Here is a 12,167-nt window from a genome sequence, read left to right on the forward strand (position 1 = left end):
GGGGGCAGGGCCGCGCCACAGCGGCAGGGCACCCGGGCACTCCCGGGCAGCTGTGGCAGATGGGGAGAACCAGACATCAGGCCCCGGTGTTCTAGTCAAGGTCTGCTCTACGGTCGAGAGCGCCCCAGAGCCCCCAGTGAGGCAGGCAGGACCTGATGGCATCCCCCGCTGCCTTCCAGTGCCCCCTCTGATCCAGCCCTTCGAGTTCCCACCAGCCTCCATCGGCCAGCTGCTCTACATCCCCTGCGTGGTGTCCTCGGGGGACATGCCCATCCGTATCACCTGGAGGAAGGACGGCCAGGTGATCATCTCAGGCTCGGGCGTGACCATCGAGAGCAAGGAGTTCATGAGCTCCCTGCAGATCTCCAGCGTCTCCCTCAAGCACAACGGCAACTACACGTGCATCGCCAGCAACGCCGCGGCCACCGTGAGCAGGGAGCGCCAGCTCATCGTGCGCGGTGAGTCGGCCAGCCAGCTGGGGAGGGGCCGGGGAGCCCCGCCTGGGGCTACCTTGGCGTCTCCCGGTTTCCAGTTTAACTCACAGGCCTGTGGAAAGCTGGCTCTGGCAGGCCCCTTAAAGAGCAAGAGGTCCTGGGACCAGCAGATGGCATGATGGTTATGTCCCTGGACTCCCACAGTTGTTCGTGGTTCAAATCCCGGACCCAGCAGCTTCAAACTCATGCTGGGCACGTGTACATGCGTGCCCAAAATCCTGAGAAAATAGAAAAGAAAGGAATGGCATGGCCATTCCCCTGAGGGGTGATTTCTCACTTTCTGTCTCTCTCTCTCTCTCTGTCTGTCTCTCTGGTGAGTGTATGTGCCCTATAGCAAAAATCTATCTTTAAAAAAAAATAAGAAAGAAAAACAAGAGGTCCAAACCTCTTATGTTCTAGCTCAGACAGTCGAGGCCCTGAGCAGAGAAGACACTTGCTCAGTCATTGGCAAAAGCAGGATTAGAACTCAGAGCTCCCAACTCTCGACCTATTATTCAGGAAAAGCTCTCTGCATCTCGGCTTCCAGGAGCTGCCGTCCCAGCGAGATAAAGATCCAGGCAGAGCTGCCGTTGCATGGACGGTGCTCCAAGCCCTGGGAGACCTGTCAGAGACCGAGACGATCTGTCTCTCCCTACCCTCCCTCTTTCCACAGTGCCCCCCCGATTTGTGGTGCAGCCCAACAACCAGGATGGCATCTACGGCAAAGCCGGTGTGCTCAACTGCTCGGTGGACGGCTACCCCCCACCCAAGGTCATGTGGAAGCATGCCAAGGGTAAGCCCATCCCCCAGGGATTCAAGGGGCCACTTCCTATGCCCACACCTGGCCACTTCCCGCAAGCAGCTCCCTGTGGAGCCCCAAGATCCGTGGGGTGCAGGAGGGCCTCAGGCTTGCACTCGGTGGCACCTAGCCCCTCCCTCTGGGCTCTATCTCCTCCCCCCTTCCCCTGGCCACTCTGGGTGGACCTGGGATGGAGAACAGCAGATTTGCAAGGAGGGGTGGAGCTGGTGCCTGGGAGGTCAGTCAGAATCCCCAGGAGGACAGGGAAGGGAAAAAAGGGTGCTCCGATGAGACTTGGACTTATTCCCTACATGCAGCTCCTAGTCCTGGGTGGGGTCTTAGCTCTGAATTTTAAGGGAACCTCAGGCTATACCTGATCTGCAGGTTATCCTCAGCCATCCCCAGAGGTCTGTGGACTGAAAACAGCTGTCATGCTGACTCCCAATTTCCTCTTGTCCCCGTAGACTCGACCTCCCCCTCCTACCTCCAGCCCTCAAGCTCAGTGTGCATTGCTTTCCCCACCCACCCTGGGGCCCCAGAGCGTCACTGCCCTGCTTCTCCCCAGCCTGTTCTGGGATCTTGGCCCTTCTTGGAGCTCAGCTTCATCTCAAGGATGTACTTGGTATTGAAGCCTTATATCCTGGATCGTGTCCAGGGGAGACACTGGGAGGGGGGGCACCCAAAGCACTACCTGGAGGATGGCTGGCCTCTGATTTCTTGCTTTCTGCCTCTCTGGCAGGCACATGCGCCTATAGCAAAAATCTCTCACCAAAGAAACGACAACCATTTCTTCTTCTCCAAGTAATTCACCCCAAGAAACTTGGTGCAGGGTGGGGGCTCAGCTCTCTGGCCACCCTGAGCTAAGCCCCCACCCCCTCCACCCCAGCTCCTTGCCTCAGGGCTGGGACAGGGCCAGACCTCTACGAGGGTCTTTCCAGCTGCCCCTCAGGGCAGAGTGGGTTCCCCACTTTGGGGATGGTGCCACTCAGCTATAGAATGGCCCGAGACAAGCAAGAGAACAGAGGCCAGGCACCCCAGCTCACCCCAGCACAGGCCCAGGACCTAAGCTCTGCCTCCTTGCAGGGAGCGGGAACCCCCAGCAGTACCATCCAGTGCCCCTCACCGGCCGCATCCAGATCCTGCCCAACAGCTCGCTGCTGATCCGCCACGTTCTAGAAGAGGACATCGGCTACTACCTCTGCCAGGCCAGCAACGGCGTGGGCACCGACATCAGCAAGTCCATGTTCCTCACCGTCAAGAGTGAGTCCTTCCCCTGCAGCCTCCCCGCACCCCTGCCCACAGCCAAGGCTGGCTCTGCACTCTCCCTGCTACACCTTGGTTTCCATTGGACAGTCCCTAAAGGGGGGCAGGAAGGAGCCCTAGTCTGAGGTGGGCTGGGCCCTTCGGATGGGGCGTCCAGAAACACCGTCGTCTAAAACAAGGGCTCACTCTGAGCCGCCCTGCCTACCCCACTCAGTCACTATATGCTCAGCACTGGTCGCACCCGGCGTCACTTGAATCCCATTTACTTCGATCTGTGGGTTGGCAACTCGATCTGAATACTCGGTTAGTTTCCGTTACTTCATATACACCTGCGTGTGCACAACCTGTGTGCGGCCTGCAACGGAAGACGCCCTCCAATGCAGGGGAAAGGCCTAGGGTCAGAAATCCTGCGTCCCACGTCCAGATGTACCTGATGAGATGTGTGGCCTTAGCCAGGTCACCTCCCCTCCCTGCACGCCAGTTTCCGCACCTCTGCTGGAGGTCCATTCCCAGCCCACCTCATCACTGAGTAACCCAGGGCTGAGAATAGAGAAGGGGTGCTTTGAAAGAGCCAACCTAACAGCACAGTTCGGCAGAACTTGGTGTGTATCTGTGGCTTCTAAACCCCCAGGGCTGGGCCTGGGAAGGCCGCCATTGATTTGCTATCCTTAGGACCTTCCTAGAGGGCGTGCCTCTCACTTCGCACTCTTAGGGGTCTGTACAATGGGTCCCCAGGGTTCATGTCAGGAGGACAGTGTCAGGAAATGGGCCGTGGGCCGTGAAGGGCAGTGGTAAGAGCCTGAGCCAGGCAGGTGAACCTGGGGCCATGCCTTAACTACCGTGCAGCTTTAACACACTCCGGCCGGACGGCACCTCATTTTCCTGATCCATGAAACGCAGTCGTAATAGCACTTTACCCGCGACGTTCTGTGTCCAGGCTGAGTCAGACGACATGTGTCAAGCCATCAGGATAGTAGCCGGCCCCCAAAGACTCAGCCACCAGTTTTGTTATTCTTTTTAAGTTTACTGGTTTATTTCTTTCCATGAGAGAGGAAGACACAGGGAGACTGAGAGACAGAAAGATAGGCACCCCAGCAGGGTCGTCATGCTGTGATACCGCCCCATCCTTGGCCAGCCCGACAGGCTCAGGGACGTGAACCCAGGCCCTTTCCCATGTGGTCCAGTTGTTGTATCACAGCACCACTGTCTGGTTCTCGGTTTTGTTATTCTTTCCATTTCTTAAGGTTATTATTTCTTCCATGAGTGAGAGAGACAGAGACAGGGAGGAAACCCCTCCAATGGGGTCTCCATGCCATGATCCATTCTCAGGCTTCAGTCTGCCTTAGACCATGGATGCACATGTACCTGGCCCACTCAGGAAGGTCTCCAGACTTGAACCAGGGGCCTTCCTAGAGCGCGCACCTCTCACTTCGCACTCTTAGGGGTCTGTACAATGGGTCCCCAGGGTTCATGTCAGGAGGACAGTGTCAGGAAATGGGCCGTGGGCCGTGAAGGGCAGTGGTAAGAGCCTGAGCCAGGCAGGTGAGCCTGGAGCCATGACTTAACTACCGTGCAGCTTTAACATCGCCTCATAGACCATGCACCACTGCTCCATGGTCCAGTCTCCAATTTCTTCTTTTTTTTTTTTAGAGAGAGAGATTTTTGCTATAGGGCACATGCATTCGCCAGAGAAAGACAAAGACTGGAAGTGAGAAATCACTCCCCGGGGTGAATGGCCATGCCACAACCCCTTCTCTTCCATTCTCCTCTCGGAATCTTGGGCATACATGCACTTGGGCAGGCATGCACAACTCCCGGCGTGAGTTTTAAGCCACCGGGTTCAGGACTCACACCACGGTTAACTACATGGGAGTCCAGCGATGTAATCATTACGCCACCTGCTGGTTCTCAGATTATTATCCTTGAGGGCGCAGGTGGGAGAGCTGCCAGAGCAGCGCCCTCCCTGTGTGCGGTCCACCAGTGCCTCCCCAGAGTCCTCCTGGGGAACCACAGCTCCTTTATCGCCTGCCAAGCCCATGTTCAGCTCAGTGCAAGACAGGGAAGCCCCGGCGATCGATCGATGCTCGGGGAGCTCCGAGCAGGAATCCCCGCCCCGGGGAGCCGCTTCCCTCACACTATCAAAAAGCACTTTGTCCTTAATAAAACCAGGCAATCAATCTACATCCCTCAGCCAGGGAGAGCCTTGCTAATTCCGCCTGTGTGAGGCAGAGGGAGAGCGGGCGAGAACGGACACCTCCGGAACGTCCTTGCTGCGTGATCCTCGTCTCCCCGCCACCAGCCACCAGCCGGAGAGGTGAACCCACACTCCCCACATGCTGCTCTTAGTTTTTTGTCTTTGCTCTAAGTTAGGGGAGTCCATGGGATGAGCATGGCTGCCTGCTCTGTGGCATGTGGCTTCTCCGCAGAGATGGGGGAGACACTGCAGACAGGAGGCAGGCTGTGTGAGGACACTCAGTTGACAGTCCCTGAAGTCCTAGGACGCCTCGGGCAAGTCACTTCTCTCAGGGCTGCCAGCCTCGTTCACAGCCCAGGGGGCAGCCCTGAGACACTCAGGTATTCAGGGAGAGCATATTCTGCAAACCTAGGGCCATACCGTGTCCCCCGCTACCACCCACCCCACGCAGGTGTTACCCCCGGCCCCCTCTTCCCAAGGGAATGACAGGGCACATCCTACCACCCCAGTCACTCACAGGCAGTCTGGACCTGTTTCCCTCCTCTCCTTCCCCTTGTCCCAGTGTCACCTCCCTTGTCATTCTCCCTGCTTCTCTCCCCGTGAGGCCCACACACACTCCTTTCTTACATCTGCTTCTTCTCACCAACACCTCCAGGTCACATCTTCCCGCTCGCCGCTCCTCCCCTGCACACTGCCTGTCCCTGTCACTCAGTCTCTCAGCTCTGTCTCCCCGCAGGCTCCTGGCTCCTGCCCTCCCATCTCCGCTCAGACAGGCTAGTTTCTCGCTGTGCTCTCTTACACACCCTTCCTCTGTCACCCCTTCCATTCCAGCCAGCTCTCCCCAGTGACCTGCCCCAGCCTTCCTGCAGGCCCCAGGACACCCCAGGACGCCAGCAGGAGAGGAGGAGGCAGAACCCAGGGCGGTGGCCTTGGCAAGCTGAGCTGGGCCAGGACCTCTGTCCAGGATTAAAGGCTCGGCCGGCCCTGTGCAGTAGCAGGGCCCATTCCAGACTACACACGGCTGCCCCAAGGTGTGCCTGCGAGGAACTGTTGGGTGGGAGTGGGGGTGAGGCAGGGCGCACCTGACCCTTCCTTGAACTGCAGTTCGAGTCCTGGATCTAGTGGCTTCCATTCTACTGTCATCTGCTTCTGCAAGGGGGTGCTGTTCCAGGAACCCGCCCTCAGCTCCCTTTCTGTCCTCTCCCCTGCCTGTTCTACCCTTTCTCCCATGTCCCCCTCAACCTTCTTCCACTCTCCCATTCTGTTTTCACTTAAAGGGCACTCAGAGGTGGGGACTTGGCACAGGTAGATGGGACCTTCAGGACCTGGGCATATGGATCACCAGTGGGATCACAGGGATCCATTTCTAGCCATCCGTCAGTCCATCCAAAACACCCACACCATCCACACTTCCCTTGCCAGCCTACAGAGGCACACAGAAAGCCCTGGCACCTGCAGAGCCTCGTCCAGGGCTTGCCTGATGCCCCTAACACACAGGGACGCTTTTGAGTGAATGCCGCTCCACCTTGTCCGGCCGCTGAGTTCTGTAAACTGACCTTCATCCCACTTTACCCACACAGAGAAAGTAAATGCAGTCTCCCCTTGCCCATGGGGGACCCTTTCTATCCCCTGGGGATGCCTGAACCCGTATAGTACTGACCCTACCTACACTGTCAGTCCTGTGCATAAAGACCTAAGACAAAGCCTCATTTGTGTATTAAGAAACAGGAAGGTTAACAACAATAACTAACAATAAAATAGAAACAATTACAACAACACTCAGAATGGCATGAAATTTAGAGCTTAGGAATCATTTCTTTATGGAATTTTCCATTTAATATTTTTAGGCAGTGGTTGGCCATGAGTAATAGAAACCACGGATTAGAGGAGACTGCTGTATACCAAAGGGAACAAAAGACCATTCAAGTGTCCAGTCAGACCTTTGTGGTTGGCCTCTACCAGGAGCCCCAATGCTGCTGGTCCCTCTGTTTCCAGTGATCACTCAACTTACGATCAATGAACACTCCCTAATGTCAATAAAGCTCTGTGATTAAGAGCATGAACTGTAGGGACCATCAGATGGCATGGATGGTTATGTCACTGTCATGTAATCCACTGCAGTTCGAGTCCCAGACCTGGTGGCTTAAAACTCGTGCCGGGCGCATATGCGTGCATGCCCAAGATCCTGACAACAATATGGAGGAAAAGGGATTGTGGAGTAGCCATCCCTCCAGGGGATGATGGCTCACTTTCACAAAGAAACAGATTTCTCTATGTTTTCCTATCTCTCCGGCAAGTGCACAAACCCTATAGCAAAAAAATCTCTAAAAAAAAAATAGAGCATGAACTTTAGACCAGAGATACCTGGGTTCAAATCCCAGCTCTGCCACCTGGTAGCTGTAAGCCCAGTGTCTTCCTCTACATGCTTGTATGTTATTCTCCTTGGTAAAGTTTAAATGAGATCATGAATTTAGGATTAGTAGACTACTTGGTGTGAAATGCACATCCAGTTATTGCTGGCAATCATTCATTTCAAAAACAAGAGTCTCTACGTAGAGCTTCAAGGATGAGCTCCTACAAGCGGAACCAATGGGGTGAAGGTCATGCCATGCCAGGAAGCAGAACCAGCCCAAGTGAGGCTGGAGAGACGGGAAGCCCAGTGTTGTACTATGAGCCGCAACTGATAGCATCGGGCTGAGAGCAGGCAGGAGGGTTTTTGAAGACTATGAGATGCTTGTGGGCTTTGGAAGTTCAGTGTTCTCTTTCTATGTAGAATTGACTCTATTATTATTATTATTATTATTATTATTATTAGAGAGAGAGAGATTTTTTGCTATAGGGTGCTCACCAGAGAAACAGAAAAAGTGAAAAATCACCCCCTAGGGTGCATGGCTATGCTGCAATTCCTTCTCCTCCAATCTCCTCTCAGGATTTTTGAGCACACACGCACATGTGCCCAGCATGAGTTTCAAGCCTCTGGGTTCGGGACTCAAACTGCAGTAGGCTATGTGGGAGTCCTAAACCTTAGCCACTACACCACCTGCTGGCTCCATGTAGAACTGACTCTTGATACCAGACTCCAAGCCAGAGTTCCAGGAGTCCAAAGGTCCAGTGGATCAGGATTCCCAGAGCAGGTGCTTAGAGAATTGCTCTCCTCAGGGCCCCAGGGAGCTGAGGGTTTGTTCAAATGGACCAGGGTTTTCCAAGTCCTCCAACACCCTTTATAGCAACTGACCAGGCCTGACTGCCCCCCACTGCTCCCTGACCTCATAGTCTTGGGGTGGACTGAGCACAGGAGTCCTGAGCCTACAGCCCAGCCTTGCCAACTTCACATACAGCACTTTACAAACCTCTCCCCCTGGCCTGCCTGTGAGGTTGGCAGGCTCTTTTTCAGAGAACTTTCAAGACTGGGTCAAGGTCGTTGGACAGTGTAGTCCCAGCTGAGACCAGAGTGTACCTGTGTGGATGCATGGCTTGGTAGAAAGAGTGCAGACGGAAAATCTGAGGTCTGGATGCCAATCCTGGCTCTGACTCACTGGCTCTGTATCCGTGAGCCATCCCTTCCCTTCCCTGGGCCTTAGTTTCCCCATCTGTACAACGAAAGGCCAGAACTAGAGGCTAGTCACTCACTAACCCAAGGTCCCCTCCAGCTCACACAAGCTGCAGGTCTAGCTGCACGCATGATCTGTTCAGAGCACCAGACCCCCTCCCAGAACCTGGTTGAAAATAAATGTAATTAACAAAAGAAAATGCCACGTCCACAGAGTTGCCTTTTATCTTTTTAAAAAAATATTTAAAAAGAGAGAGATAATGACCAAAGGGAGGAGGAGGCAATTCCCCCTCTAACTGCCACATGGGGGAAAAAGAAAGCATCTTCAAAGAGAATTCTTCCCCGAGTGGCAGGGGCCATGTAGCAAGGCCTCCTGGGACTCGGCCTGCCCCCTGGTACAGACAGGTCCTGTGACGTCTCCAGATGCACCCCCACTTTGTGAGGGCTCCAGTGACTGGGCCGCAGACAAAGCCCATGGCCAATTAAACTGGGAAGGGCTCTTTGTTTGGTTTGAGGTTTGATTTGTTTGTTTAGCAAAATGTCAGACCAATTAAAGGGAGAGTCAAGTGGCCTCAATGAGCACACACCCCGCCACAGAGTCACAGAGTCAGGAGGGGGAAGCACGGAGCCAAACTCCATAAGGTTGGGGGTGGAGGGAGCCCCTGGGCCTGGCTAAACCAGGTCACCTGCCGTGGCTGGCGGTTGGTACAGAGGGCAGGATGCAGAACCTTGGAAATGTGACTGTGTCTAATGACGTGAGATGGTCTGAATCTCAGATTCGTCCAAGGGAAACGCCCTTTCAGGCAGAAACAACCCCTTCCTTAGACGTGGGTACCTGGGGCCCTGTGGTCCAAGGGACCTTTCAGGCAGAAACAACCCCTTCCTTAGACGTGGGTACCTGGGGCCCTGTGCCTTCCATTCCAGGGGGGAATTCCCAGCCCTCCCAATCCAGTCACGATCATGCGTCAGCCTCACCTGCCCAGCCTAGCCTTGGCTGGGAGGGCCCCACTCCGGCCTGCGCCAAGCCAGGGGGTCTCCTCTGCAGGCTTTGACGCGGCCTCCCCTGTGTCTGGTGAAGGAGAGAGAAAGGGAGGGAGGGGGAGGAGGGAACAAGGCATTGCGATGATTTCCATGGCAATGATTATCCAGCTGGCTCTTTGGCCTTATTGATTTTCAGACTTCATAGAGTAAGGAGAGACACTTTGTCTTCTGCTTCATCAAACAGCGGCTGGGGGAGGGCGGGCCACATCCTCTCGTGAGCTCCCCACGACGCCCCCTCCTCAGAGGGACGAGGAGCCAGCAAAGCGCCCTGAGCCTGGGCCAGCTCTAGGCCCCTGCACCTTCTGCAGGGCCCAAGGAGGCCAGAACGAGTCATGCATTTAGGGAGTCCTCTTCTCTCAGTGTCCTCACTATGTCCTGGGTTGGCTGTGGCCTATCGCTTCCTCTCCTGGAACTCAGTTTGCTCCTCTGTTCGATGGGCCGCAGCCCTGCACCCGTGTCCCTCACCCCAACAGTGCTGGCAGAGCTCCACAAGAGGACTGCTCCACCAGTGGAGACCTGGGGCAAGGGCTCCTACCTTCCAGAAGCCAAAGCCCTTGGTGGTTCCAAGAGGGATAGACAAGTCTGAACCGTGGGAAACCCAGGCGTGTCAGGAGCCATTGCCACTTGAAGACGGCATCAAAACATGCCCGGCCCCTGCCACCCCAAATGGGACGTGGGAAACCTACTGACATCAAGTTGTGCCGTAGCATCAGAACCATCCTGGACACCTCCCAGACTAGCCCCAGACTAGCCTTGGACAAAGTTTCCAGGTAGAATAGCGTGTCTTCCATGTGGAACAATCCCCCACCTGGCCCCGCTTCCTCTCATCACCATGGCAACCGGGTCCCCTTCCCTGGCCAGCACGGGAGGTTTTATGGGAGGGGAAGGGTGTAGCAAGGCCTCCTGGGACTCGGCCTGCCCCCTGGTACAGACAGGTCCTGTGACGTCTCCAGATGCACCCCCACTTTGTGAGGGCTCCAGTGACTGGGCCGCAGACAAAGCCCATGGCCAATTAAACTGGGAAGGGCTCTTTGTTTGGTTTGAGGTTTGATTTGTTTGTTTAGCAAAATGTCAGACCAATTAAAGGGAGAGTCAAGTGGCCTCAATGAGCACACACCCCGCCACAGAGTCACAGAGTCAGGAGGGGGAAGCACGGAGCCAAACTCCATAAGGTTGGGGGTGGAGGGAGCCCCTGGGCCTGGCTAAACCAGGTCACCTGCCGTGGCTGGCGGTTGGTACAGAGGTCAGGATGCAGAACCTTGGAAATGTGACTGTGTCTAATGACGTGAGATGGTCTGAATCTCAGATTCGTCCAAGGGAAACGCCCTTTCAGGCAGAAACAACCCCTTCCTTAGACGTGGGTACCTGGGGCCCTGTGCCTTCCACAGGAGAGGAGTCTGTGAGCAAAGGAAATAGCCCCCAGAACCAGTGGCTCCCTTTCTAGACCACATTCCAGGTACCCAGGGAATTCCCAGCTCTCCCAATCCAGTCACGATCATGCGTCAGCCTCACCTGCCCAGCCTCGAGGTGGCTGGGAGGGCCCCACTCCGGCCTGCGCCAAGCCAGGGGGTCTCCTCTGCAGGCTTTGACGCGGCCTCCCCTGTGTCTGGTGAAGGAGAGAGAAAGGGAGGGAGGGGGAGGAGGGAACAAGGCATTGCGATGATTTCCATGGCAATGATTATCCAGCTGGCTCTTTGGCCTTATTGATTTTCAGACTTCATAGAGTAAGGAGAGACACTTTGTCTTCTGCTTCATCAAACAGCGGCTGGGGGAGGGCGGGCCACATCCTCTCGTGAGCTCCCCACGACGCCCCCTCCTCAGAGGGACGAGGAGCCAGCAAAGCGCCCTGAGCCTGGGCCAGCTCTAGGCCCCTGCACCTTCTGCAGGGCCCAAGGAGGCCAGAACGAGTCATGCATTTAGGGAGTCCTCTTCTCTCAGTGTCCTCACTATGTCCTGGGTTGGCTGTGGCCTATCGCTTCCTCTCCTGGAACTCAGTTTGCTCCTCTGTTCGATGGGCCGCAGCCCTGCACCCGTGTCCCTCACCCCAACAGTGCTGGCAGAGCTCCACAAGAGGACTGCTCCACCAGTGGAGACCTGGGGCAAGGGCTCCTACCTTCCAGAAGCCAAAGCCCTTGGTGGTTCCAAGAGGGATAGACAAGTCTGAACCGTGGGAAACCCAGGCGTGTCAGGAGCCATTGCCACTTGAAGACGGCATCAAAACATGCCCGGCCCCTGCCACCCCAAATGGGACGTGGGAAACCTACTGACATCAAGTTGTGCCGTAGCATCAGAACCATCCTGGACACCTCCCAGACTAGCCCCAGACTAGCCTTGGACAAAGTTTCCAGGTAGAATAGCGTGTCTTCCATGTGGAACAATCCCCCACCTGGCCCCGCTTCCTCTCATCACCATGGCAACCGGGTCCCCTTCCCTGGCCAGCACGGGAGGTTTTATGGGAGGGGAAGGAGGGATGAACCTGCTCATATGATCTCCACTCCCAGTCTAAATGTGCCTGTCCCAGGGTCTCAGCTGGCCCTTAGCTCCTTAGAGGGGTTAGGCCAGGATGGCATAAAGCTCACCCTGGCCATCCCCGTGACCACAGCACTGAGGAGCTTCTAGATGGGTCTGGGCTCCAGGGCACCCTTCAGGGCAGACCAGATGAATAACAAAACAGTGAGTCTCTTACATGTCCACCAAGGTGGAGGTGCCAGCAAACACCTCAAGACAAATGAGAGTCAAGGTGGAGCCAGCAGGTAATGTGGTGGTTAAGGCTCTGGAGTCACTTGTGGCCGACCACAGTTCTAGTCCCTGACCCCGTGGTATAAAAATCACTCAGTCACACATGTG

The 12,167-nt window shown here is 55.6% G+C and overlaps 1 protein-coding gene across 1 annotated transcript in view; it reads left to right on the forward strand.

Annotated features, from left to right (window-relative positions):
- The window catches only part of DSCAML1 (DS cell adhesion molecule like 1), a 430,778-nt gene that overhangs the window by 342,674 nt on the left and 75,937 nt on the right, over positions 1–12,167 (forward strand). Inside the window, exons 9-11 of the mRNA XM_027765686.1 lie at positions 180–458; positions 1,147–1,266; positions 2,356–2,532. Coding sequence (XP_027621487.1) covers positions 180–458; positions 1,147–1,266; positions 2,356–2,532 — 576 coding nt within the window. The remainder of the gene's footprint in view (positions 1–179; positions 459–1,146; positions 1,267–2,355; positions 2,533–12,167) is intronic.

The sequence above is a fragment of the Tupaia chinensis genome, unplaced genomic scaffold (genome assembly GCF_000334495.1).
Source record: "Tupaia chinensis unplaced genomic scaffold, TupChi_1.0 Scaffold139431_1, whole genome shotgun sequence".
Taxonomy (NCBI): Eukaryota; Metazoa; Chordata; class Mammalia; order Scandentia; family Tupaiidae; genus Tupaia; species Tupaia belangeri.